The sequence below is a fragment of the Ciconia boyciana genome, chromosome 6 (assembly GCF_034638445.1).
Source record: "Ciconia boyciana chromosome 6, ASM3463844v1, whole genome shotgun sequence".
Classification (NCBI taxonomy): domain Eukaryota; kingdom Metazoa; phylum Chordata; class Aves; order Ciconiiformes; family Ciconiidae; genus Ciconia; species Ciconia boyciana.
Window position 1 is genome coordinate 9,339,330 of NC_132939.1, and position 26,304 is coordinate 9,365,633.

General features: G+C 39.5%; 3 protein-coding genes across 3 annotated transcripts in view; 1 reads left to right on the forward strand and 2 right to left on the reverse strand.

The window, feature by feature from the left end:
- The window catches only part of WT1 (WT1 transcription factor), a 95,567-nt gene extending 90,268 nt beyond the window's left edge, over positions 1-5,299 (reverse strand). Inside the window, exons 1-2 of the mRNA XM_072864365.1 lie at positions 5,011-5,299; positions 1,166-1,218 (exon numbers count right to left, since the gene is read on the reverse strand). The gene's annotated coding sequence lies outside the window, so the exon portion shown is untranslated. The remainder of the gene's footprint in view (positions 1-1,165; positions 1,219-5,010) is intronic.
- A 190-nt stretch (positions 5,300-5,489) lies between these two features.
- EIF3M (eukaryotic translation initiation factor 3 subunit M) lies at positions 5,490-22,041 on the forward strand. The gene is made up of 11 exons (XM_072865111.1): positions 5,490-5,643; positions 7,183-7,315; positions 8,712-8,850; positions 9,235-9,358; positions 9,917-10,011; positions 15,290-15,373; positions 16,760-16,859; positions 17,315-17,396; positions 20,574-20,717; positions 21,278-21,338; positions 21,765-22,041. The coding sequence occupies exons 1-11, from the start codon at positions 5,602-5,604 to the stop codon at positions 21,883-21,885; spliced, it is 1,125 nt and encodes a 374-aa protein (XP_072721212.1). The 5' UTR covers positions 5,490-5,601; the 3' UTR covers positions 21,886-22,041.
- A 594-nt stretch (positions 22,042-22,635) lies between these two features.
- Positions 22,636-26,304, reverse strand: part of CCDC73 (coiled-coil domain containing 73) — a 69,935-nt gene continuing 66,266 nt past the window's right edge. Inside the window, exon 18 of the mRNA XM_072865110.1 lies at positions 22,636-23,075. Coding sequence (XP_072721211.1) covers positions 22,866-23,075 — 210 coding nt within the window. The 3' untranslated portion in view covers positions 22,636-22,865. The remainder of the gene's footprint in view (positions 23,076-26,304) is intronic.

The window sequence follows — 26,304 nt, forward strand, 5'->3', positions numbered from 1 at the left end:
AACAAAACCTTTTGTCTCACAATATATTTCTTTGCGACAGCTGTGGTATTTCACTGAAAGCACAAAAGCTGTGATGGTCTGGACTGCAATCAACCATTTTTAATAGGAAATTTTTACAGACTTTTAATAAGATCTCCTAACATAATTTATGGGGAGAGTTTTTGAAGTGAAGAGGCATTGTTTGGCAAAGTGTTCTTCCTCTAATCTCAGGAAATTTAAATAATCGAGTGCTCATTTCCTCTAAACTTGGGATTTCTCCTAAAAAATGGTTAAGAAAAACACCTGCTACACTAGCAGCAAAATAAGTGTATCTAGAGTCCAAACGAAATGTATTCCTAAAGGCTTTTCAAAGGCAAAATGCTCCATGTCAGAACCCAATATTATTAATAATAATGCAATATTGAATTTTGCTTCTTAAATTCAGAATATTTAATAAATATTTTGAATGAAGGTAGCATGCTGGTCAGGATAACTGCAGGTATTTTTTTTAAACTGATACAGTTGGGGGAATTGAAATAAGTGGGCAAACGTGGAGAATTTACAAACAGTTTATAAGAAAACCAGATAAGCACCCGAAAGTTACTATACTTACTGAAGTTATCCAGAGTTCCTCTGGCTACAGAACTTGGCTGGAAGAGTAAGGACAACAGGCTTCCCCCTGAGATCTCCGATATGTCTTGCAAGAAGAGACTCAAAGGGTATTTTAGCACTTTCCCTTTAGTACCAGCCAGAACCAGGGAAAAAACCCAGAAACATAAGTAGGAAGCACATTTCTATAAATCAATAAAGCTAATCAAAGCTCCTGAATATGAAACAGATTTAGTTTGGCTGATTGGGATTTTGGATGAAGTTCTGAATTATTTTTCACCCTTCCCGAGTAACTCGTTGTCTGTAATTCTGACTTAAAGTAATAGCCGACCTAACTGTGTTCCCCCTGTCTAGGCTGGTTAGAACATCTCTCCCAAAGGAGAAAGAGAGGAAAAACCTTTAAAAGGAAGGACTCACGAACAGCTCAGCTACCGTCAACACTACCCGGGATTCGTCCAGGTCACTGTGTGCCAAAGACCTCAAGAGGGCACTCAGCACAAAACGTACTGCATTACAGGAGTGAAGGGGTCTACAATTATGTCATTGGCCAGCTTTCACAGAAGGCAGTTATCCTTACCCAGTTTTCCAGAGAGCCAACCCAGCTTTCATCTCATCACTACAGATACAGAACTGTAAAAAAAAGAAGAAAAAGAAATTCTGAAGAGGGAAAAATATGCCATCATAGAGCCTGTACTTCTTTTCTGTATTGAAGATCTGTTTCATCAATGCTTTTAACAAAAGAGGGTCAGTTTCTAGAGTCAACCCTAAACCTTTTATTTTCAAAAGCTGTCTGTTGATTTCAAAGAGCTATTGTGTCCACAAAGACTGCTTTTTAAGACGCGTCACCTGAAGAACTTTGTTTTCTTCAGTCACTACGTTCAAAGCATGCAGGGCAGAATATAACTTCTTTAGACTCAATCTCTCTTTCTCTCTGGTTTGCCTACAGAAACAACACAAAACAGTTTACAGTGGGTGCCAGTCAAAATTAATCTCTCCCCTTCAGCAGCCAAGACTTTCTTGGATGTTTCTTCCTCCATGTGTACACATACATACATACATACATACATAGACAGACATACACACATTAGCCAGTTCGGAAATTGTAGTGACCTCCTTCAGGTTCCTGCTCTAGCCTGTCCCTGAGGCGCTGCTCCCAGCCCACCCTGCAGACCTGCCTGCTCCAGGGCACTGGCTGGCTGAGGGTCCCCAGCCCTGGTGCACCAATCCTGGCAGCCTCCGCAGGGACCTCTGGCTCCCTAGGCAGAGCTTTAACCCCATCCACGCCCCGTTTCTGAACCGGCTTCACAAACTGCAGACAGGACTATAAACAATTGCCTCGTTTCCACAGAGACGTCATTATTCCAATAAAACTGAAACCCATTCTTCCACTACATCCTCTTCACATTGGTAGTTTCACAAAACACATACTGCCCCCTTTATATTCAAAGTGGACTTCCTGACGCACAAGTTCAAATCCCAGCTATCATCTATCATCTTAATTCTTCTGGGACAAATAAAGTATCATGCAATGTACCATATGTGGATATTTCAGCAGAGCTCTTGAGAGTCATGTCCTGTCTACCCAGTGTGATCAATGGTTATTTTATTTTTGTATATTTAGAATAATACATGACAAACCTCCATCTGGGTGCACTACCTAAACAAAAAATAGACACTGAGGTTGGGAGTCAATTCCCTATGCGACTTGGGCCATTTATATACCCTGGTGTATCTGAGACATCTGCAGAGGAACCTCAGACACAGCACGTGATCTATAGGAGGCTCATGGCAGCTTGTAGCCATGCACGATATCCCAGAACACAAATTGGCACTAGGCATGTACTTCAGCACCTGGAATGTCTCCTAAAGTTCTGTGCAAATCAAATGTATGATGTATCTCTACTCCCTCAGTGTGCTGATGCCAAGTTACCTTTATTCTCACGGGACTGTATTAAGCAGTACTAGATGAAAGTCATCTGCACTTTAAAAATGCTTAAAAAATCAGATCCCATCACAGATTAGGCACACAAAGGAGAGACCTATCTCTATACCTACCTATAACTTCCAGAATGCTGGCCTATGAAATGCAAAATACTTGTAAGACTATCAAGCAGACAGTATTAAAATATTCTGTTTAAAAACACTTTTAGTAAAGATACCTCATCAGTTAAAGTAGAGATAGTTAAATTATTAGAGATTATTAAGTAGAGATTATTTAAAAAATACTGCCCAAACTAGAATAAATTCATTAGCCAGCATTTGGATGATAGAAAAGGTAAGAGTTGATCCATTATTCAAAAGTAATACAAGCATGTAGATGATGAAAACTAATTTGAGCCATGAACTTTATTAAAGGCAGTGTGGGCCTTTATCAGGTTCATTGTGCTCAGTGCTGTGGAAATGCAGAAGCAGGTGCTATGCCTGCGCTGGTTATTAGACTCAATAACTAAGTCTAGTCATTATCTGGTCAGGTTTGTAGGCGAAAAAAAAGAAAAAAGGAGGTTCGTGTACAGCAGTCTTACTAACTTACTTAGGGAATTTAGGTAAGTTTTCAAAAGATGCTTTTATCACTGTGAATTATGGTGGGTATAATGATAATAAGGTGAGTGACAATTAATTCAACTTTTACAGATAAAAGGTTGAAACTAATAGTGCTTTCAATGTCTTCTACATATTTTGTATAAAACCTATATTAGAAACATTTCCCAAAATGTTTGGTGATCCAAAACAAAAACAGGTTATGGATAGAATCATGCTATATGTGTTAGTGGTGATACAAATGTGTAAAACTCACAGTATAGAGTCAAGAGATGCAAAGGCTGTCCTGCAAGTTCACAATATTCCCCCAAGCCTCGGATTGTGACTTTAATTCCTGCAAATTGCCCAGTAATTCCACAGCAGAATTAAGTTTTTTCAGCTTTTGCAGGAGGGGAGGAACTCTCACTCCCCAGCCAGTGAATCTGAATTCATCAAGATTTGTTTTACTGAGGAATGAAAAATTTTCATAGGGAATTTCCAGGACAACAGAAATAGCATCTGCTATTTTTTAAGCACAGCAACTGTCTGGAATGGCATCCTTTAGTCTATACATCCTTTGAGTTCATTATCAGTTGCTAGTTTTTCCTAGTTACCTTCCAATATATTGGCAAACCTCTTTGACAACTCCAAGGCTGCATTAATGTTCAATGAGTCTCCAAAGTCTGTAAATTATTTCTAAATACAAACCACTGCGAACCTCAAATATCGCTGTTAAGGCTGCTTTTTATTTGTGTTTCCGTATTTACTGCTAAAATCTCATTTGTAAAATTGGGGCTAAATGAGTGTTTCACTGACAGCAGAGCAATGGGTCATTTTGCTAAACAGTGTCAACACTAGGAAGGCACTTAGTGGTATGATCAATAAATCAATATAGCTTTTTTCATACTGCAGATTATTTATTTAAACCTTGAAGCATAAAACGCTACCTCCAGTCCCAGTGAACGATATCTCATTTAGTTATTTTACATCAGGGACAAGACTTTACAAAACACTGTACCATCAAGATGATTCACATGTTCTAATGTAAACAACACAAAACACAGCGCTGTAGTACCAGCCTCACCTTTCTCACTAGCAGAGTAATCATCTCAGCTCTCTTTTCCTGGCACTTCAAAACCCCATTACTGGTTGTCAGACTGTATTTCTCCAAAGAAATATTTATCTTGAATTACTCAATGACTTTTAGAGTAGTAAAAAGCTCTTAATTACTTTCTAGCCAGTACTGTTATTTAGCAATAAGAGGCCATCCACAAAGCCTTCTCTCAAAACCCTCCAGCTCTTATTTAATAAGTCTTTAGCAAATATTTAAGCCAAATAGTTGTGAACCTAAGTGTTTTCTAAATTTCTATAGCCAGTGAACACTTAGCATAAGCCATAGGGAAATAAAAGTTTGCTTACGGTTTTCTTTTTTCCTCTACTCATTTTCCTTGGCTTTCGTTTTAGCCTTTGAAATAGTGGGAAAGTCAAGCTATGTTCCTGTTGGCCTGCCGGAGTTGTTGAATTGGAAATTTCTTACTCTCTAGCTGAAAAAATGTGCAATACATTGGTAAAACCAAGTCATTGTTTGTTACCTTTAACTGGAGTACGAGCTAAGGTGGTATTAAGACAACCTAAGCAACAGGTTACTAGCACCTGGTTAGGAGCTTCTGTCCTACCTCTGACCAGGTTTCACTCTCAACATACCTCAACTAAGTCTACTACTTGAACTCTTCCCAGAAAAAGGACTAGGTAAGAACTTACACTTACAGGAGGAGGAGAGGGAGGAGTAGAAAATACTTCTTTTAGGGGTGGAAAGAGAAAAAAAAGTCTCATTCTTTCCACGTGGTAATAGTCCTGGTGTGACAGACACCTATCGCACAGAGGCACAAGCGCAGCCGGGAATACCTGACTAAAGGTGGCCAGCTACTCCTATCTCCCTCGCACAGGCGAGCGCGGAGGCGACTCGCCCCGCGGCAGCCGGCACGGCACCCTGCCGCCGAACAGACCGTGAGGTGGAATCCGGGTCCGGGCTGCCGCTAAGTCGCCCGGCCGCGGCGGGAGCACCTCTGCTCCGCAGCAGAACCCCACCGGCGAGGGCCCGGGGGGAACAGCTCGGGGACCGGGGCGACAGCGGGTCAGGCTGCAGGGGGCACGCGCTCTTCTGAGGGGCCGCGGCCGGAGCTGGGAGGCGGGCGGCCGCAGACGCCTGTCAGCGCTCCCTCCTCCCCTCCTCCCCTCCTCCCCTCCTCTCCTCCTCTCTTCCTCTCCTCCCCTCCTCCCCTCCCCTCCTCCTCTCCTCCCCGCCAACGGGCGCAGCCGGCACCGCCCAGCGGCGGGCGGGGCGGGGCGGGGCTGGGCGGGGCGGAGCGCGAGATCCCGCCTGCCCCGCCCCCCACCGGCGGGGAAGCGGAAGCGGGCGCCGCGCGGGGCCGGAAGCCGCTCTGCCTTTCCGGTGCGAGCGGCGTGCTCGGGCCGGCCGCGGGAGCTTCCGCCGCCATGAGCGTCCCGGCTTTTATCGACATCACGGAAGAGGATCAGGTCAGCGGCCGGGGCTCGGCGGGGAGCGGGCCGCGCGGGTGTCGGCGGCAGAGCGAGGGGGCCGGGCTCCGGCCCCTGGGGGGCGATCCCGAGGCGGGGAAGCCGGGCCGGGCTGCGGCGGCCTGGGCGGCGGGTCTGGCGGGGCAGGCGGAGCAGGGGCCCGGGCCCGTCCCTGTCTGTCAGGCCTGCCCCGTCCCTGTCTGTCAGGCCTGCCCCGTCCCTGTCTGTCAGGCCTGCCCCGTCCCTGTGCCTGCCCCCTTGGTGGGGGCGCGCGTCCCTGTCCCGCCGAAGGCTGCCGTCCTCGCTGCGGACCCGCGTAGCTCTCCCTAAACTTGTTTGGGCTATTTCCTAGAGAGATTTAAGAGGAGAATTAAAGAAACTGTAAACTGAAAGAAAAGTCTGTGTTTGTAGTTTCCTCTTCAAAGTTCTTCATCTCCCTAATACTCTGTCTTCACCTCTCCTCAGTAGCACTTTTCTTTAGGAGAGGGAAAACTAGTTTGGATGCGGGCTGGAGCATTACTTGTGCATCAGGATTCTCGATATGACAGGCATGGGAACTGTGAATTTAGTCTTTGAGCTACTTCTTTGTTTTGGTTTTGAATTTTAGGGTTTGTTGTTCCCAGTGTCTTTTAAGTGGTGTATATATACACAGTGGGAAATCTACGAGGAATGCGTACACATCTACTAGCCTTCGGTCCAGTTTCCGCTTGCTGTAATGTCTGGTAAATCCCCATGAAGCAGTTAGGCTGAAACATCTCCAGTACAGTAAAGGGTCCAAGAGCATTTAGCTGTGTCTTATGGTACTGTAATGATTTGACACTGAACTTGATGTAAATTACACCTGGTGTTACAGCAGCATCCCGGTCAGAGTTCCAAAAGTTGTATGGCCTCATGGAGTTTGTCTCCGAAGGGTTATGGTTCTGCTGCTGGAACCGTGGATTGTAAAGTTAATGCCTAGGCCAGCCACTGGGGGAAAGGTATTTTCTTGGTGTAGGTTTAAAGCCTAACAAGGTAAGGCAGGTCATAGGATTATATTAGGAACTGTCTTTAACTTCTGTGAAGACCGTAAGTTCTGCCTTCTCCAAAGTGGTTTTGTTTATACCCTTCTTTTCTGGTGAAGATGCAACTAAATGTTTCTGTTGTTTTACCTGAAGTTTTTAAAGGGAGTAAAAGATAATAAAAATTCATAAGAAGAAAGCATCTTTGTCACAAAAACTCATGAGGCCTGCTGTCGTGCAGCCAGCGGTTGTAAGTGACATGTTCCTACTGTGAGAAAGCTCAACAGTTGTCTGATCTATTCAGTTACTGGCAAACCAGCCACAGCGTGTGCACTGAGTTGGTATTTGGGTTATACGTTAAAGTGGGGGAGAGGGAGCATTGTAGGATACGGGGTAGTAGGGTGGAGTGAGAGCTAGTGTGAGCGAGCAGCAGGGGCAGAAGAGTGGTTGCAGAACGAAAATCTGTAAGAAATTTAATTACTTTGACTTTACTGTTCACAAAACAACTATTTTGTTTTGTGTGTGTTGGGTTTTTTTTAAGGCTGCAGAACTTCGAGCTTACCTGAAATCCAAAGGAGCAGAAATCTCTGAAGAAAATGCTGAAGGTGGACTTCATGTGGACTTGGCACAGATTATTGAAGTTTGTGATGTGTGCCTGAAAGAGGATGACAAAGGTTTGTGTCTTTAAGTCTTGTTGTTTTTGCTAAACATATTGCCATCAATGCTTTCAAACAGTAACAGTTGGCAGAATTTAGAGGTATGTTGTATGGCTTAACATATGCATCCTTATAAAACTGAAAGTGCTTATTTCCATCATTGCCATGTAAAATTTGCATGTACTCTACCCCTCCCTTCTCCAAACATCCAGCGTCCTTTAAAGAAGTCAGAAATCGAGCTAGACTGTGCTTATCATGAGGGCATAGCAAGTTGTATATAAAATCGGTTTTCTCTCTGAAAAAAACGTATGATAAAAATAAGACTTAGAGTCATTTAATGGCTGTGATGCTGCAGATCAACAAAAATTAAGACCAGGCATCTGTAAGTAGAAGTTTTAAGGCCTAAACATTAATTGATTAATATTGTCTGAAAACACTAGGAGTTTCAGTAGTCAGTAACTCTTTTTGAGTTAGGACTGTAGACCCTTAGAAACTGCACGAACATGTTTTAATGACACCGGTAATGTTGCAGTAGCCTTAAATTATCTTTCTGCTGTGCTCTGTACCAATATACAATTCCATTTAGAACTTTTACAGGTAAAAAATCAATTGCTAATATGAATAATATGTCTTGTTTGAAAGACTGCATGGTTCATCCAAGAAGGAGTACTTAAGATTATTTTTTGTGTTGCCTTCTACTGTAGGCAAATGAGTATGAAATACTGGAGAAGCTTATTGCTCTGCTGTTTGATGTTCAGATGTAATTTTGGGGAATAAATAATATTTTCCATATGTAATGAATTTTGTTCTTATCCTTTGCATAGCTGATACTTGGGCAGACTGTGAAAAGAAGACACAAAACCTGTCTGGTCCTGTTTGGAAAGGATGTAACACCATGCTTAAAAGAGGAGCTGAGGAGACTTTTGAATATGCTTTGTTCTTGCGGGCATTTTGCCTGTGGTCTGGGTATCCTTTGTGCTCCTGGAGAAATGTTTTACTGTACTTGAGCACCAGGTGTTAGTTAGTGTTCTCACTCTAGAACCGTGGGGCAGTTTTCTGGATGTGCAGGAGGAAGCCACTGTTTTTTTAAGACCAAAACTTGAAGTTCCTCTGACTTCTCTTACATGTGAACAGAGAATTCAGAGCAAGCATGGTATCAAATACCAAATTCTGTTTTGACCTTAGTGTGGTAATTCTTGCTTTACATGGAGATGCGTTGGTGAAAGACCACATGAGCCAAATCTCTGGTACGTTCTGATGAATATCCAGATTGGTTATCTTGGCATTTTCTTTCTTTTATAGTTCTTGCTGATGCAAAATAATCATTCATAGCAGAAGTAACTCTCCAGTACTAAATAGCTACTGATGATTGCTGCTTGCAATTTTAAACAACTGCATGTTTTGTTCTGTGCAGATGTTGAGAGTGTAATGAACAGTGTAGTCTCTTTGCTTCTTATCCTGGAACCTGACAAACAAGAAGCACTGATTGAAAGCCTCTGTGAGAAGTTAGTAAAATTTCGGGAAGGAGAGCGCCCATCTCTTAGATTGCAGCTGTAAGTATTGTACTGAGAAAAGTGAGACAAGGGTATCTTGCAATTGTATGTCTTTAAATCAAAGTGAGGGCTGTCTGTCAAGATATGTGTCTCTGTCGCAGGAAGCACTTTTTTTTTTTCCCTTTCCTTCCTTTTCCCTATCATAAAATAGAAGTGTCAATATACTTTTTTGCTTGGGTATTACAAAATTAAAATGCTTAGATTTTTCAGCTTCTTTGCTGCAAACTGTTACAAAACTGGAAGCCGTTACAATTCATTGTGGACATAAGGTGCCACTAGGTGCTTTGTGTGTACTAGCACATATCCTAATAGAAACGTTTATGTGCACTCCAGCAATGTTTTCTGAAACCTCTTTAAGTCAGTTGTTTGTTGTTTGTGGTTTAGACTGAGCAATCTCTTCCATGGTATGGATAAGAACACTCCTGTGAGATACACAGTGTACTGCAGCCTTCTTAAAGTGGCCTCGTCATGTGGTGCCATCCAGTACATTCCAACTGAACTAGATCAGGTAATTAATGTGGTGCTTCAAGTTTTGGCCTTTGTATTAACCGTGTTGCATCTCACTAAATATTACTCAGAGTTGATATTACTCAGACTCTCTCCCTGTTATAAATTGCCAGATCCTAGTGAAGTAAGAAACGCAGAATACAGAATTTCTTATCTTTTAAAGGTCTGTCTACAGAATTTAAATCAAGCTGCTGTTTTATTTTCCGTTTCTGATCCTGAACGTAGTTAGATGTGTCTGTCTGATTCCTGTGATAGTAATGAAGGTGAGAAGCTTTGATCAGGAGTTGAGGCATCAAGTTCTTGTCCCTTGCTCTGGAATCAGAGTATATTAGAATCACTCATCCTTGTTTAGGAAGTAAGATGAAGAGCACAGACTTTTGGCTTCTCACGGGAAAACTTCCTGGTTCTGCATGGGGAGCCTGAGAGTCAGAGGACCCAAAGGAGAAATCTCTGTGCAAGATCTTTTCAATCCTTTTCTGCTTGAGAGAAAATGAGAAATATTTTCGGTTTTATTGTAGTCTTTTTTCCAGTGCTTCTTTTTCACTTGTATTCTACCTAGGTGCGAAAATGGATTTCTGACTGGAATCTCGGCACAGAGAAAAAGCATACTCTTCTGAGACTGCTGTATGATGTCCTAGTAGACTGCAAAAAAAGGTATAAAAGACAAGTAATACGTACTAGATAACTGTATTTTAAGTTGATGTATTGTAAGTGATCTGTAGGGAAAGTATTTCTCACAGCACTTAAAATTAATCTGTATTGGTAATTCGATTCACTTATACCTGGGGTTTTTTCTTGCTATGTTTTTAAGCACACTTACATTAAACCAGTGTTTCCAAGTATCTTATAAAGTTAGTAGCGAATTAGCTGCAAACCACAGACTCCCAAAATAAAACTATTCCTTTCTATAAATACTAATCTTTGAGCATTGTAACATTATGCCAACTTTATTATTTAATTGCACTTTTGACGTTTTAGTGCATGGTAGTGCTATCTCTTATTTAATGATGTTGGGAGGCTTATCAATCACAGTTAACAGAATCAGTCTTTTTGTGTAAACATTACCTTTAGGACAGAGCTTTCCACTAGTCATGGAAATTAATGTCCACAGAATACCTGCTTGGCCATTTTAAATTATTATCCTGGATCATAAGAAGCATCTTTGATCTAACAAACTTGGCAGACCAGTGTCTTCTGGCATGTAAAGTAATCCTGTGTGTATTGTGCCTGTAGATTAATGTAAGTCTTAACTGAGAGCTGTCATCAATTTATCTTACAGATGCGATATGGTGTATTGACTGCATTGGCCAGGGCTATTGAGATGGGCTGGTATCCAGAAGTAGCTTCAGCATGTAGTTCCACAACAGTTCAGCCTATTTAAACTGTCCCGGCTGTAGTTTGGGATGTGTGTGTGGTGTTTGTGTGTTGCTTCCCTCCGCCCTTCCCTGTCGCTCTGTTTTCTGAGTTAGTTTTCTAAGTTTTTTTAATTTTCATAGTGAGGCAGCATCAGGACCTCTACACGACTGACTTACACTGGTATTAGAACTGCACTTGCGTTTTCTACGTTTTCATAACCTCGTACTGCTGCAGAAGGAAACAATTCTGTCCTGTACCCCCCATTCCTGTCCTGTCCCCTCCAGCTACCAGTACCTGGGTGTGTTTGTGCTGGTGTAGGCATTTGTGCAACTGCACGGTGGATTGGATTGGGGAGGTGACCTTGCCAGGCAAAAAAAAAAAAAAAAAAAGGCAACTGTGGAGCTGTCATAGGGAGGAGGAGAGTTTCTTCTGGCAGGAGAGTTAGCTTATTCTGGCCTGGTGAAATTGTAGCCTGGAAATGCTGTGTCAGCATAGCAGGATCATTTTTAACTAACCTCAATTTAGGGATGATTAATCCTTGTGGAGTAGTTACATTGTGAGCTACAACATATTTGGGAATTCCTGTTCCTGTTACTAACATTAAAATGCTTTTGCATTGATAGTACTGTATGACAGATTTCAGATGGTCAAAATAGTTTCAGAAATGTTCATAAGAGATCTTATACATGGCTTAGTGCTTACTTTTTTCAGAAATATTACACTGATACTCTGTAATGCTCCTACTCTTTTAAACACTTCTCATCCTATTGATTTATTGAGAGGTTTTAACTAGCTTAATTTCCATACTTAATAGCTAACTATTTTTAGCTAGTCTTGTTATAAAATCTGTGGATTAAACTTCTAATTTTTGTTTCCAGTGCTACCAGTAACCTTGCTACCAAATGGTTTTTGCTTACTAATAATAGGTGGTATTTTTAAGTTAGGCATTAAAAAATTCCACAAACCTGGTAATATATTACTCCTGGCCTCAGTGTCCTTACCATCTGTTGCAGCAAGCTTTGCACTGAATGGAGCAATTTTTCAGAGCGCTTACACTTCTCTCCAGAAAAGAAAACAAGAAGTGACCCTAGCACCTTTGACCTGGTTCACTCTCCTGGATCAGTGGGCAGTATTTGCAATAGTATGGGAAACTCACAGCAGCATTCCAGCTTTAGCACTCAGGAATGTTACTCTATCAAGCAGTATGGGAAGATAAGTGGGACCTGAAAAATAAGTAATAAAAATCATACTTCAGTTACTGTGTCGATTTATAATCAAGGGGAAAGAATACATTGTTGAAAACAATTGAGTTTAATTTTTTTGGTTCATTGTATTTTTTAACTTCACTCAGTGTGGCAGAAGAGATAGTTTTCCATAGCTAATAGACTTTTCCCCAATGGATAACTTGGTAGTGAACAGATGGGTAGCTCATGAAAAGTAGATCATGTAGATGTTCTGTGTGGTGTTCCTTTTCCTGCAGAGATAAGTGAAAGCTTGTTTTATCAAATCTTTTGCAGTCACTTTCTGGTTGAAGTTTCTTCTTTCTGATGATCAAAATCATCTTGATCTCTTCAAAGAGGGATTTTTGTCTTTCCCATGATCAACTGAAGAAAAAGTGGTGGTGGTGGCTGGAAAACAGATGGCTGGTGTGGCTTGTTTCCGAGATCTGTATTTGGTAGCTGAACTTTGCAAGAGATCAGTTACTTTCTCTGCTGCTTATGCTCCTTGCCGTAAAGGTTCTGCAGTAGAGTTTTGTGCCTCAGCTGCTTTAGTCATCAGATTTTTCTAGCTGTGTTGGTATGAAACTGCAAGGTAACACAACCTGGGTTTTTTTTCCAGTTATAGAGGGAGTTTTACAGGCATGCATGGCTTGCAGGCAGCCAGAGTCGAGTTCTGCTGTGAGGCTGTGAATATCATGCCAGGTGCCAGCTTACAGCTGGTCTCTGCCATTGACCTGGCAGGATTCAGGGCGGGATTAGTCCTGCCCAGGTTTACATTGAAACAGGTCTGGCAAGTCTGGTTATTAATACCTGTAGCAAAAAGCTCAGCATGTCAGGCACCTGCAAAATAATGGTTTCATTTAATTTTAATTCCATTTAATATCATGTAATGTAGAGGGACTTGATTCCAACATCTTACTAAGTCTCTGAATACTCTGTATTTTTTTTCTTCCTTTTATCTACCATCACTCTTCAATTCTCACTGGCTTTTTATCAAGTTACGCATCTAGACTGACGAGTGGAGCCAAGAGTACTTGTGCAAGCTGTCTTGCTAGAAAAAATGTTCAATTTGCGTCTTAGGTGAGAGACACATTTTAGCAATGAGCTTTGGTAAAATAGTGATCTGTATTACTGCTTAATCTGACACTGAATAGAATGAATAAGATTAAAAGGCCTGCCATATTTGCTGAGGCTCACAAGAATGTAACACAAAGTTTGTGAGGAATTGTTTTGTAGCATTCTGATGTTTCGTAGAAATGCAAGTGAAAGAGTCCACTCTTCCCCCCCCCCCGCTTCAAAAAAAAAAAAAAGTGTGTATGTGGGATTGCAAATACTGTTTGAAATTAGTTAAGTTTGTAGTTTTCAACTTTTGCTCCTAAGGGAAGGGGGAGGAGAGGAAAAGTTCCAGAAATCTGAAACACAGTTCTGAAGTCTATAAGAACAACTACTGAAAGTTTATATTAAATAAAGGGTCTGGTATGGTTAGGTTGAATAGCACATCAGCTGAGCCTCTTATTTGAATGTCTGTATAGCATCAGTCCTGTAGTAAACTGGTTCTTTGTCTTCACTAGAGCCCCTAGTGTTGATAAGATTTCACCGGTGCAAAAATCATAGCCTGTCATAGACTGATTTACATGCAAATAGTTCTCTCGTATATAAAGCTCTTGAATTTTGTTTGACTGATACAGAGCTATCAGTTCCTCTACACACCAGTATCAGTTGCCATGACAAAACATAAGCTGACCTCTCTAATGCTGGATTCTTGAAACAAATGTTTCATTCCAAGTTTGCATCCCTGAACACAGTTATAGAATAATGGCTGGGACCTGTAGAAAAATTCCCCTGCCTTGAGCACAAACTCTCTTCACTCAATATGCATCCAGGTTATATATGATGTTGCTTGCTTCCCATGATGTCTTAATATTTGTACTGCACATCTGTGGGATCTGGTAAATTCTCTAGGAGCACAAAACCTCACCCTATAGAGAAGCTGTCACATAGTAGTATTGTGAGATTTAAAATAAATACCCATATAAAGATAGTGTCATTGTACTATAAAAACCATTCAGACCTGAATGTACTGGGAGTGTTGTGTTGGTTTGTGCAATTTATACTGTTAACTTAAGTAATTAAAGTGAATTGAAACTTTATTCTTGCACAGTTTTTTCTTTTAAGGAAATTTTGTAGATCTGTCAGACCACATGGGGAAATTTGCTGTATCTGGAATTGAGCTACTTTCAAGGAAGAGCTTAGCTTTACACTGTAACTCAGTGTACTCTGGAGAGTAGTATCCAGCCTTCCTCCTGTCCACTGAGAAAGTACCTTTCAGCAAAGTAGTTGCCAGTCTGTGTATGTGCATGGGAGATTTCTGCAAAACACATGCTCTCATTATCGAGGTTTGGTTGTATCTGTACCCATACCTTATCCTGTCCAAAGGAAGCAGTAAGGTGCAATCAGCAAAAGCTATTCTCTGTATGGAGGAACTGTCACAGCCTTCTATTTTAAGAAGAATTCAATGAGAAATAGGAAATGGATTTTTGTGTGTATACACACAGCATATTCAATGCGTATATTTTTTGCTGAAAAATTTGTAAAAAGCATCAGCAGTTGCTGGCCTCACTAGTGGTAGGAACTGTTATGTGAAAATAAATCAAAATCTGTTAAAATGACACAGTAATGGTCTCACAGCTGGTCTGCAGTAACATTGATGAGCTGTTGTTTACAAAATAATCTGGGTACACAAGGCTGTAGGTTTACTCAGTTTTCTTAGAATGAATTGTTTTTCTAAAAGCTGTCTGTCAAAGCAATGTTGGAAGCTGCTTGCTTCACAGCAGCCTAAGCCAATCTAATTGCTGGCTGCTTAACTTCGTCAGTAAAATGAGCAGCTCTCACTCTGAATACTTGAGAGAATCTGTGAAAGAAGAAAAGGCAGCTTTTATACAGTCACTTTCCTGACCATAAATATTCTTTAAGATATGCCATTTTACATTTGAAATAAACTTTGCAGTGCTACTTATTCTGCAATGATTAAATCCAGATGTGCATAAGAGGAGCATTCTAGTGAACCATATAAAGCTGTTCCTAGCTCAGAAAGCTTTTTCCATAACCAGCAGGTAATTTATCAATTTAAGAGAATGAAATGAAGGGTGAAGATAAACATTTTGTAGAACAAGAATTGAAAGAATACATCTAGTTAATTTGTTCTCTCCACTAGAATTAAAATGGATCATCTACATCTTTTTCAAGTGTAATTTAATTTGACCTATAACATCATAATGGAATTATTTAAATATTTGAGTGTCTTGTTTGAACTATTTTTTCAGCAATCCCTAGGTAACTTTATTTTTCTTCCATAGTGACACTGCAGCAAAAGTAATGGTGGAACTACTGGGAAGTTACACAGAGGACAATGCCTCCCAGGCTAGAGTTGACGCTCACAGGTAACACTGACTGCCTGGTTCCCTTAAAAGTAGCTTTTCCTCAATTGCTAATTTATGTTGATCACCTTACTATTAAAAGTTATCGAATGGCCTGGCAGGCAAGGGCCCTGTCACAGCCTCTTTTCTATAGCATGGCTGACTTGATCAAGAGTTTGTCTGTGCAGTCTACGGTGGGTTTGGTTGTTCCTAGGCAGAGTCAGGTTTAGTCCACTGTGCAAGTGCACAAGTGTATTTCTGGTCACTGCTGAGAGAGATCAGCCTTGGGTAAGGATGTCGTTTACATCAACTGTGCAATCAAAATTTGAATTGGCATCCTTTATTTCAGATTTTTTACTTACTTTTCTTTACTTTTTGATTCTCTAACTTCGAGTGTTCTCTTCAAATAGCACTTTCTGTTGAAAAGAAATTCCCGCTCTCTTTTCTGTGAGCAAGTACTAAGGTTGTGAACCACACAGAAATAAACTTACTTGTTGGACAGGCTAGGAGTAAATTGATTCTTAACAGTGTATTTTCCCACTGGCCAAAATGAGTAAAAGCTTCTATTTTGATATTCTACTTATCATGATTCTTCTTAGGAATTAGATTTGTAGTAAGTCGTGTAGTTCTGCTGGGTGTGTACAACCAGCAGTTCTCAAGGGAGTTGTTTATACTTGAGCATGCAGGAAAATCAGGATGACTCATTTTGAAAATTAAAGTGTCTGTGCATAAATGAAAACTTCATTGACTGCCCTACAGCAATCTGAGGCCTTTTACATCTGAAAGAACATGTCTACCTAGGGTTTATTGTATTGCTGCATCTGTGCAGACCTTAGGTTCTTCGGGGTGTATGTTAAGTGGCAGGGTCGCGGTCTAGGCCGTCAGAGCGAGTGTAGCACTAAGTCTTCTAATGTGCTGCTGAACAAAAGCTTTCATCTAGAGTTCTAGAAACACTTTAGGTCTGTTTATAGTCTGGAGCTGCAACTGATAAATCATAGGTCTTGCAGTGTTCATTATTGGGGTTTTCTCTGTTTTGTGTCATGTATTCAAGTATAATTAATCTTCCTAAACAACTTAATTCTATGAAATTTTAGGAGGACAGTAAAAATACCTCTAGGAATGAAGGTTTGGCTGGAAATAAATGCATAGATGGAAACAGTAGGGTGATCTGTAGTCTTACCACCTGACAAATTTCATTTGTGATACTGGGTAGATGACTTAATGCTTTCTGTTCCTTGTTTTTTCCATCTGTGAAACGAAGATTAAAATTGGAATGTGACATGTCTTATATTTAGGAATAGTTGAAAACCCTTGGGTGTTTCCTAGAAAGCAAAGAACAACAAATTGAGTTGCACTTACTCATTAAAATGTGTATTGCTGTAAAAATAAGCATTTTCCTTCTCTCATTAGATGTATTGTACGAGCACTGAAGGATCCAAATACTTTTCTCTTTGATCATCTTCTTGCCTTAAAACCAGTCAAATTTTTGGAAGGAGAACTTATTCATGATGTAAGTAACTGTTTTTAGCAAGATGGTTTGATATCTGTGCCTTGGAGTGCCTTGTTTTATTAGTGTCTTGTGATATTCATTAGAATAGTTATCTATGTCAGTAATATTGAGCTGCAATGTACTATTTCTTTTAATGCTTTTAGAATTAAAAAATTAAAACAATACATGTGAAATGTTTCCCTTTAGAAGTTTCAGAAACTCAGTTACAAACCCTGCCCTCACATGAGTTCTGTAGCAAAACTGCCTTTCAGGTCTGAGAAAAGGCAGTAGGCTCAGCACAGATTGCCCTCAGCTGTTGACAGAAGACAGAATTTTCAAATTTTAGCTCTTAATGGTTTATTTTTCTGTTCAATACCAATAGTTTTTATATCTATATGTCTATATCTGACCAGTCTGCAGGGAGGGAAACATAGATAATATTTAAACTGTTCTTATATTTGTTTTCCATCTTCTAGCTTTTGACAATTTTTGTAAGTGCTAAACTAGCATCCTACGTCAAGTTTTATCAGAACAACAAAGACTTCATTGACTCCCTTGGTAAGTTTTCAGATCATTGCATTTCTGACGGTTTACGTGGCTTAAGACATGGAAGCCGCGAAGTGTTTCCGTTTGAACCCGTATATTGAAGCCAAGGAAATTTAATAGGAATTTTTAAGAATGGATTAGAGTTTGTAGACTCTAACCTCTACTAGATCGTAAGTGGACCATCTAACTGGGGTTTGTTCTACTAGGACAAGCTGTTTTATGGGTCTGGAAGAGAACTGTGTTTTTCCCCACTTCTTTTCTCTTAAACCTTTCAGGAGGAGAGTTTTAGTGCATTCATACTCTAGGCTAGGCCAGAGATCACAACTTTATTGAGTAAGCCAGAAGCTTGTATAAATCTCTTACAATTTTTTAAATTATTAATAACTTTGTAACAGCAAATACTTCTCCTGAACAGTAAGATAAAACATGTAAATAGTGTGTGTGTGTGCGTGCATCTGCGTGTGCTGATGCATTAGACTTAGCAAGCCACAGTCTGTCCCAGTTAATTTGTTTCATCACATGAAGCAATGTGATGGAATGTTAATGTCAGCACCCTCTTTATTTACACACTGTGGAAAAAAGGAGTAGTAATTAACACTTTGACACTCCCCCATTGATGTGTAATTGACTGTTTCAAAGGAGCACTGGTTCATAAGCTATTGCATGCATTAAAATTACGTTTTTTATATTCCAGCTTTTTAGGACAGGGGTCAGTGACAATGCAGAAATTGCTCAATGATGCAGATTTTTTTATTACTGCATTAAGGTTTTGACATATTGGTAATGAATAAATGTTTCCATAAAAATCAGATTTATTTTTTTTTAATAACTTTGATTTTGAAATGACACTTGAACACTGGCTGAATGCATTTGAGGAAAGGCATAGTTTTGCTAAAACAGAGTTTAGTGCAGCCTTTTAACACATGCATTATTTTGTTTAATGGAGTGTGGTATAATTCTGAAAATAATTACCCTCAAAGCTTTAAAATGCTGGTACTTTGGGTATTAAAATGATGGAAATATCAATGTGATTTTTCGTGGATAAAATTAGCAGCAAGTTTTTGGTAGTTTGTAAATGTGTATATAGGATAAGCATACCTTTTGTCATATGTATTTGAACATTAGTTGTGTAGACATCTTATGGTTTTCTTTCTTAGGGGAAAGTGGTTTTTGTATTGTAATTATTTTTATGTATTGAAATGGCTTATCTGATAATTACTTGTCCACAGAAGTATTTGCTGAAAATGCTGTTATGCTAACATTTGCATAAATTTATGGAAGATTAATTACACACATATGTAGTATTAATCATATAATACACAATACTCATTATTTCTTTTGCTTTGCCTCCCTGTATCTGTGTTTACCTCTGTGAATATACGTGTGCATTTTCAATATATCTAGGATTCACATAATCTTAGTAAAATCCTTAAATATCTGTGTAACTGTTTTGAAAGACAGCCTTACTTCCAGTTACCGTGATTTCTCACCTGCTTTATGGTGTACTCAGAAAATTCTGAATGTCTTTGAGCAGTGGACAGGGTAGAGATTCTGAGGCAGTGCAGACCTGAATGCTAGGAACTTGGTCTGAGTGTTTCAGCCATGCCTTTGAAAAACAAGGGCATTTTGGTGTAGAAAACAATACAATTATTAGATGAGGCATTCAAAAATTCTTCAGAACACCTATGATCTGTTCCTAAAAATAAACTGATTTTTAAACATGCTTTAAAGATTTTTTTTTTTTTAAATAACTTGCCAAGATACTGGTCTTTAAAATAAAGGATATTAATAATAGGATTTCAGTGACAGTACAGCATCAGCTTTAGTTCTAACCTTTCCTGGGTCAGGACCAATTAAAACCAGTCTATGAAAGCTGTGCAGTGAAGGCTCCTACAGGTGGCATCAGTTTGTTACAATTTGTTGTTTTATTAATGCTGACAACTTAGGCCAGCAGTAGCATTATCTGTGTCAACTGAATCGCCCTAACATGTCCACATTTAATCTGGTATTATCAGCAGTCTTTTTCGGAAAGTTAATCAGCATCTCATTTGCATTTGTTAATTAGGGTTAATGTGTGCTAATTGATTTTTTGATGCTTGTAGAGTTCCATTAAACCCAGTTAGGTATAGTTGCTGGTGCTCCTCATCCGTATGAATTATGGTGATCACATTTTTGTTGAATCAGTGCCAAATAGGGAACCTGCATCATAATTATAGCTAATTAACACAACATGATGTCCTGCACTACTGTGCTTTCCTATTAGTGTATGGATGTTATAAATTCCAAACTTAAATATTTACTGAAGCAATGCGAATGTTTACAACGTCATTCCAAAACAAAATGATTGACGTTCATTTTAAAGAAACTTCCACTGAATCTTAGTTGGTACCTCACAGAACTCTTGATTACGAAATGCCTTGGTTCATCTGAATGCCTTAACTTTGTTGACCTAGACTTTTTTCCCAGGAAAATGGTCTCTGATTTAGACGTGCAAACCCTTGGCTCAATTCCTCGTGTTGCTATTCATACAATCATGTAAAAGATCTAACCTAACTTTTAGTATCTGTTCCTCTGTTCTTGAAGAGCACTTTTTTGCCACACTAGATGCTGTAAGCTTACGTGTGACTCATGATGCTTTTTTGCTGTGGTATAAACAGTTAATTTGGTGCCAAAACACATTCTTCTGGCACAAAAATGTTATGTTGCTACACCATTACTGAGAGAGGTTTATTTTCAAGCAACTACATGAGAATGAGTGTTGAGGCTATAAGACGGTTTTGACATTACCGGTCATGTATTTGCCATTTATTTGTCCATTGCTGTTCTTCCAGATGATGCAACTGAAAAATTCACTTGCACCCTCATCATCTAAAATTCTGTTAAGGTTATATTTTTACTGTTTAAAAAAATCTCTGTGCTTCATTTTTGTAGATATTTATTACCTTTTACGGACAACGACTGAATCTTGGTGAATTCACAACTAAATTAGCTATTTTAGCAAAACACAAGGAAGATGCAGGAATTAATGTTTTACCTCAAAAATGTTGATAAGCGCAGGTGGAATATTTTCTTGATGTGAAATAAGTTTTAAATTATTGGAAGCATATATAGTAAAAATAACATGAAAAACAAATGAATGAATTATTGAATTATAATTCATATCCATAAACTATCAACACTTTTACACAGGCTTGTTGCATGAACACAATATGGCAAAAATGAGGCTACTTACTTTCATGGGAATGGCTGTAGAGAATAAAGAAATATCATTTGACACAATGCAACAGGAACTCCAGATTGGAGCTGATGATGTAGAAGCATTTGTTATTGATGGTAAGAACTGTAGTACTATACTTTACACAATGCTAATGAACAATACCTTTTATAGTCTTCTAAGCTAATGTTAAATATTCAGGAAAATATTCATTTTTAATTTCTGTGTTTGTTACAAGATATAGCTGCAAAACTTCATGCTTAAAGGCATGCCTAACTGTTGTCTTTTAAACAGTGTTTCTCTTTTCAGTGACGGGAACTGTATTTCATGTAATTCTTTATAGAACTAATAAATTGTTTGCAGGTTTAATTTGTCATCTGGTTTTGTTTGCTGTCATTAAAACAGGATGTGTTTGTAGGGGAGAGAAGTTCATAAAAACTGTACAGGATATTGCTCTAATAGATTGGCACCAAACAATAGGATTCGTGCATGACCTTCATCTTGTTACAGCATTTTGCTTTTCTGCCTACTAGACTGTTAAAACCAACAGCAAAAAAATATTAAGAGAACTGCTGTGTTTTTGTGTTTGTAGTGATCTAATTTTGAACAGTTTTTATGCAGTTTGATACCTTTGCACTATCTCGAAAATATTGCTGAAAACAGCATTGCTTTTTTGCAGCTGTAAAGACAAAGATGGTATACTGCAAAATAGATCAGACACAGAGGAAAGTAGTTGTCAGGTAAGACTTAATTCTTCATAGCATTTTGCAGAATGTAGTGTGTTCTAATTATTTCACTTACATTTGTAGAATACTTTAACTAGAAGCAAGGTATTGTTCCTATCAGTTGCTGGTAGTTAAATAGTTGCTATTTATCATAATTTTATTAAAGCTCACACTGAATGTGATTAGCTTATTTAATGAAAGAGTCCTATTTTCCAGCACATTTCATTTAATGACCTAATAGTGACAAGAATACTAATGACTGTTGTTGCTTTAAATATTTGGGAAGGCTACAGGATTCTCTAACTGATAAAGTGCAGCCCTTCATATAGAGAAAATAAAAATTTTCTTATTCACTTGTGAGAGTAAAGTAATGCTATAAAAGAATTATTAGACGAGCATGACATCTAGTAATCATCTTCCAATTTTGTTTTACTTCTCTAGTCACAGCACACATCGGACTTTTGGAAAGCAGCAATGGCAGCAATTGTATGACACCCTAAACACCTGGAAACAAAATTTGAATCAAGTGAAAAACAGTCTCCTCAGTCTCTCAGACACCTAAAAAAATTTTTTTGGTCTAGTAATGTCACTATAGATGAAATTTATTCAAAACTTTGACAATTTGTGAATGTTTCCAAAATGTATGCAATTGGTTTAAAGAAGCTAAATATTCTAAATTGCAACACAAAAAAAGCAATAAAACTAACATGGGGAAATATCTTCTGTTGATTTTTCTTACAATAATTGGCAACAACCAACAGTAGCAATATTGGTTATGCTTCTTCTGTTCTTGTTTAAGTTTGCAATATGAGGATCTTTCTTTGCAAGAGGTGTGGGGAGGAAGGGAGGGAGGTCAGAAAAATGATAGTGCAAGTAACTGTAAAGTAAGAGAAAACTTCCCTTATACCCTAAGGGAGGAAAAAGGTGAACCAGTTAGAAGTGAAGCTTTATGAAGCAAGATCTGCTATCTTATCTCTGTAAATCATACCTGATGCTTTAGTGTTGAAAGAGACCTTATTGATACAGAATCAACTACAACAGATATATTTAAATACTTTGGCAGTAAAGGTAAGCAGAAGATTTTCCTGTTCTGCCATTTTGAACTGCTGTAAGTTGTTGTAAATGTTTCTAGAAACCATTGTCTTTTGAAACAGTTGCAGCTGATTTTGCTTGAAAACTGAGTGAGCAGTCTGACAGAGAAACCAAATTGAAGTATTTCAGCCAAAACTTCTGAGGAGCAGGAGAAGGGTACTCCTAATGTTTTAATATCCATTAAGTAAAATTAAACGATTACTTAACTTGTGAACTTTTCAACTTTGGGCAAAACCCATAATAGCTTGGATTTGATTGCAGAAACAGAGAACTAACATTATTAATAGGGATTGTATCCATTTTTGAACATAAAAGGTCTATACGCTGTATTAAACATGAAAGCACAGTGCACATATACCATATTCTATAGGAATACCTCTACAAACCTGGTTTACATAAGTGATTTATCCGTGCCTAAAAGACATGCTTTTTATTTCCTGCCACTGATCTTCACTGGCCTTCTTCATATTTTCTTTTTCTTGCTGAATGAAGTCTCTCAAAATTCAGGAATTTCTCAATTTCTTCTATTTGGTTTTGTATAATGGAGTTATGAATAGAACAGCTGTCCTTATCTCTGAGGGCACTCTCACTTCTTGCTGGAGTTGCAGTCATGTGAGAAGACTTCTGCTCATGCTGTAAAGCAGTAAATCCTTCTTTCACCTGACAGAATACAAATTTAGCAGTTAATAATCCAGTGAAATTTAGGTACAAAGGTTCAAATTGTTGGATTTTGCTGAGCATTAAGCAAGCAAGGAAATGTGAACAGAAAGATAAGTCAATTGGAAAAAATACGTTTAATTTGAAACACTTGCTTCAGCTTTAATTTAGAAAACTTGATAATGAGAAATATGCTTTTATAAACCAAACCTTAACGTAAGACTTAGTACAGAAGAGTATGATTTAAAAAAAGACAACCTTGTACTAGAATGCAGATTAGCAAAACAGTTATTAAAATTAAACAGTTTAATGTTGCAATTGACATTTCTGTTGCTATGCAGGCATTTGATTAACAAAACCCAAAATCATGAGGGTTTATAGTGTTAACTCCCTCTCTGCTTCTCTGTATAGATTAGAAAGCAAACGTCATTAACTAATGCAAGGTCTGTGATAAGTTGGTTTTTTATGTTAAAGATCTTTTTGTTCTTTGGACAGTTTTAATTACTATTTGACAGATAATTCATATCTATCCACATCAAACACATATGGCAACACAGTAGGGAAACAGTTTTTTTGTTACCATATGATGTCATGCCCAGTATTCTTACTCCTGCCTCAGGCAAAGGCAAGCCCATTCGTGGGATTGCTTTTGCTCAAGGACCTGGGTGCACTTGGTGGGCAAGTCCTGTGGCGACATGGCACCCCAGAAAGAATTGAGTCAGACAACGGAACACATTTTCGAAACAGTCTCATAGACACCTGGGCCAAAGAGCATGGACTTCATCCACAGCCACAGATGCTTCGAGGTGCACCTTATCCAGCGTGGACGTATCCTTGGGCCACAGTCCCTTCAGAGGTATACCTGCTGTGGCACAGACATAACCACGGCCACAGACGTTTCAAGATATACCTGCTCTGGCATGGGCTAATCCATGGGCACAGATGCTTCGGGGTGTCCTGCTCCCACATGGACTCATCCACAGGTCACAGTCCCTTCGACTCGAGTTCACACTGGAGTTCCAGCCTGTCCAGTACAGCAGCACAGAAACAGCAGCGATGCCCTGGCCATCTGCCAGCCCAGGCGCAAGGCCATTGCTGTTACCAAAATGTTCCCAGGCACAGCACAGTAAGATGATCAGCAGTACAGCAGCACGGCAAGCAGTGAAAGCAAAAAGCAGCCACTAACGAGCCCTAGACTAACATACAGTAAGGCAAGCAAGCCTATGGCAAGCACAGAAGCCTGCTGACTAATAGCTAAACAGCAATAACAGCTATAAATTCTATCTATCTGACACATTCCAATCAAATTTGTCATTATCTCAAACCCTTCGTGCCCCACGTTGGGTGCCAAAAAGGACTGTTGTGGTTTAACCCCAGCTGGCAACTAAGCACCACGCTGCCACTCGCTCACTCCCCCACAGTGGGATGGGGGAGAGAATCGGAAGAGCAAAAGTAAGAAAACTCGAGGGTTGAGATAGACAGTTTAATAGGTAAAGCAAAAGCCACACACGCAAGCAAAGCAAAGCAAGGAATTCATTCACTCCTTCCCCTGGGCAGGCAGGTGTTCAGCCATCTCCAGGAAAGCAGGGCTCCATCACACATAACAGTTACTTGGGAAGACAAACGCCATCGCTCCTAATGTCCCCCCCTTCCTTCTTCTTCCCCAGCTTTATATGCTGAGCATGATGCCATATGGTATGGAATAGCCCTTTGGTCAGTTAGGATCAACTGTCCTGGCTGTGCCCCCTCCCAGCTTCTTCTGCACCTGGCAGAGCATGGGAAGCTGAAAAGTCCTTGACCAGTGCAGCAACAACTAAAACATCTCTGTATTATCAACACTGTTTTCAGCACAAATCGAAAACATAGCCCCACACCAGCCACTATAAAGAAAATTAACTCTTATCTCATCTGAAACCAGGACAGTATGACAAGTTCTCCCCTCGTAATCCAGCATTGTGGCTCTCAGGGAGGCCAGCATTGCAGCAGCAGCCACCTGCCTGAGCACAGGTGCACAAGAAAGTCTTGTTACACAGAGCCAGTGTTACAGTGGTTCTTGGGGATCTGCAATGTGACATCTAATACTTTGATTGCATGCTAGGGTGATTCTCTTACAGGGATCACAAGATGAGGCCTTCCCCCTCTGCTCAATTATTTTTTAATATTAGGCAACTGTGCCCCAACCAACTGTAAGCCACAAAGTCTTTATCAGGCCCGCCTTTATTTTAGCACATGAACTTTGTACTAAAGCTTTCCTTCCCCAGTGCACGAGCATTTCTTGAAGTTTGAAATATGAATGATAAACTTCATGCAAATTGTTCACTTAGCCTATTGCATCTGTAACAACATTACTGCCATGCAGCTGAAGATACTGATACTTCAGGTCAATAATGACTGTAATCCATTTCAATGAGGAAGTAACTTCTTCATTTGAAAAATATAATTTTCAACCTGTTAATTCTAGTGGCCATATACATACACTCTGCCATGCTCTTTCCCAAGGCCTCAGAAAGTAACAGATCATACTTCATTGCAAGCCACTAGTCAAAATCTCTATGGAATAGCACATGGGGCTGCATCTGTCCTGTACTAATAATGCAAGAGAAAAACTTTCATTAAGGTCTTCCACATGTGGAAGTGAAATTTTCCAGTGAAATAAAACCATGCTATGTTACGTAGATTTTACTGAAGACAACAAGCATTTAGACCTCTCTGGTGAAGTAATTGCAGTTAGGTTATATATATATAGCATTTTAATACAGTTCTGTGACAGTGGATTTAGAATAAAGTTTTAAAAAAATAATCTCAGCTGTCAAACTAAAAGGCCTCAGCATTTTCACAATAAAATACAAGTAAAACGTGTCTTACTGCCAGCACGGAGCAATATAGCAACCTATGGGACACACATGCGTAAAAAACATTCATTGCTGAATAGTGTGACTGCATGGTGTTGTGGTTTAGCCCCAGCCGGCAACTAAGCACCACACAGCTGCTCACTCACTCCTCCCCGGTGGGATGAGGGAGAGAGTCAGAAGAGTAAAAGAGAAAAAACTCGTGGGTTGAGATAAAGACAGTTTAATAGGGAAAGCAAAAGCCACACATGCAAGCAAAGCAAAGCAAGGAATTCATTCACTCCTTCCCCTGGGCAGGCAGGTGTTCAGCCATCTCCAGGAAAGCAGGGCTCCATCACACGTAAGGGTTACTTGGGAAGACAAATGCCATCACTCCGAATGTC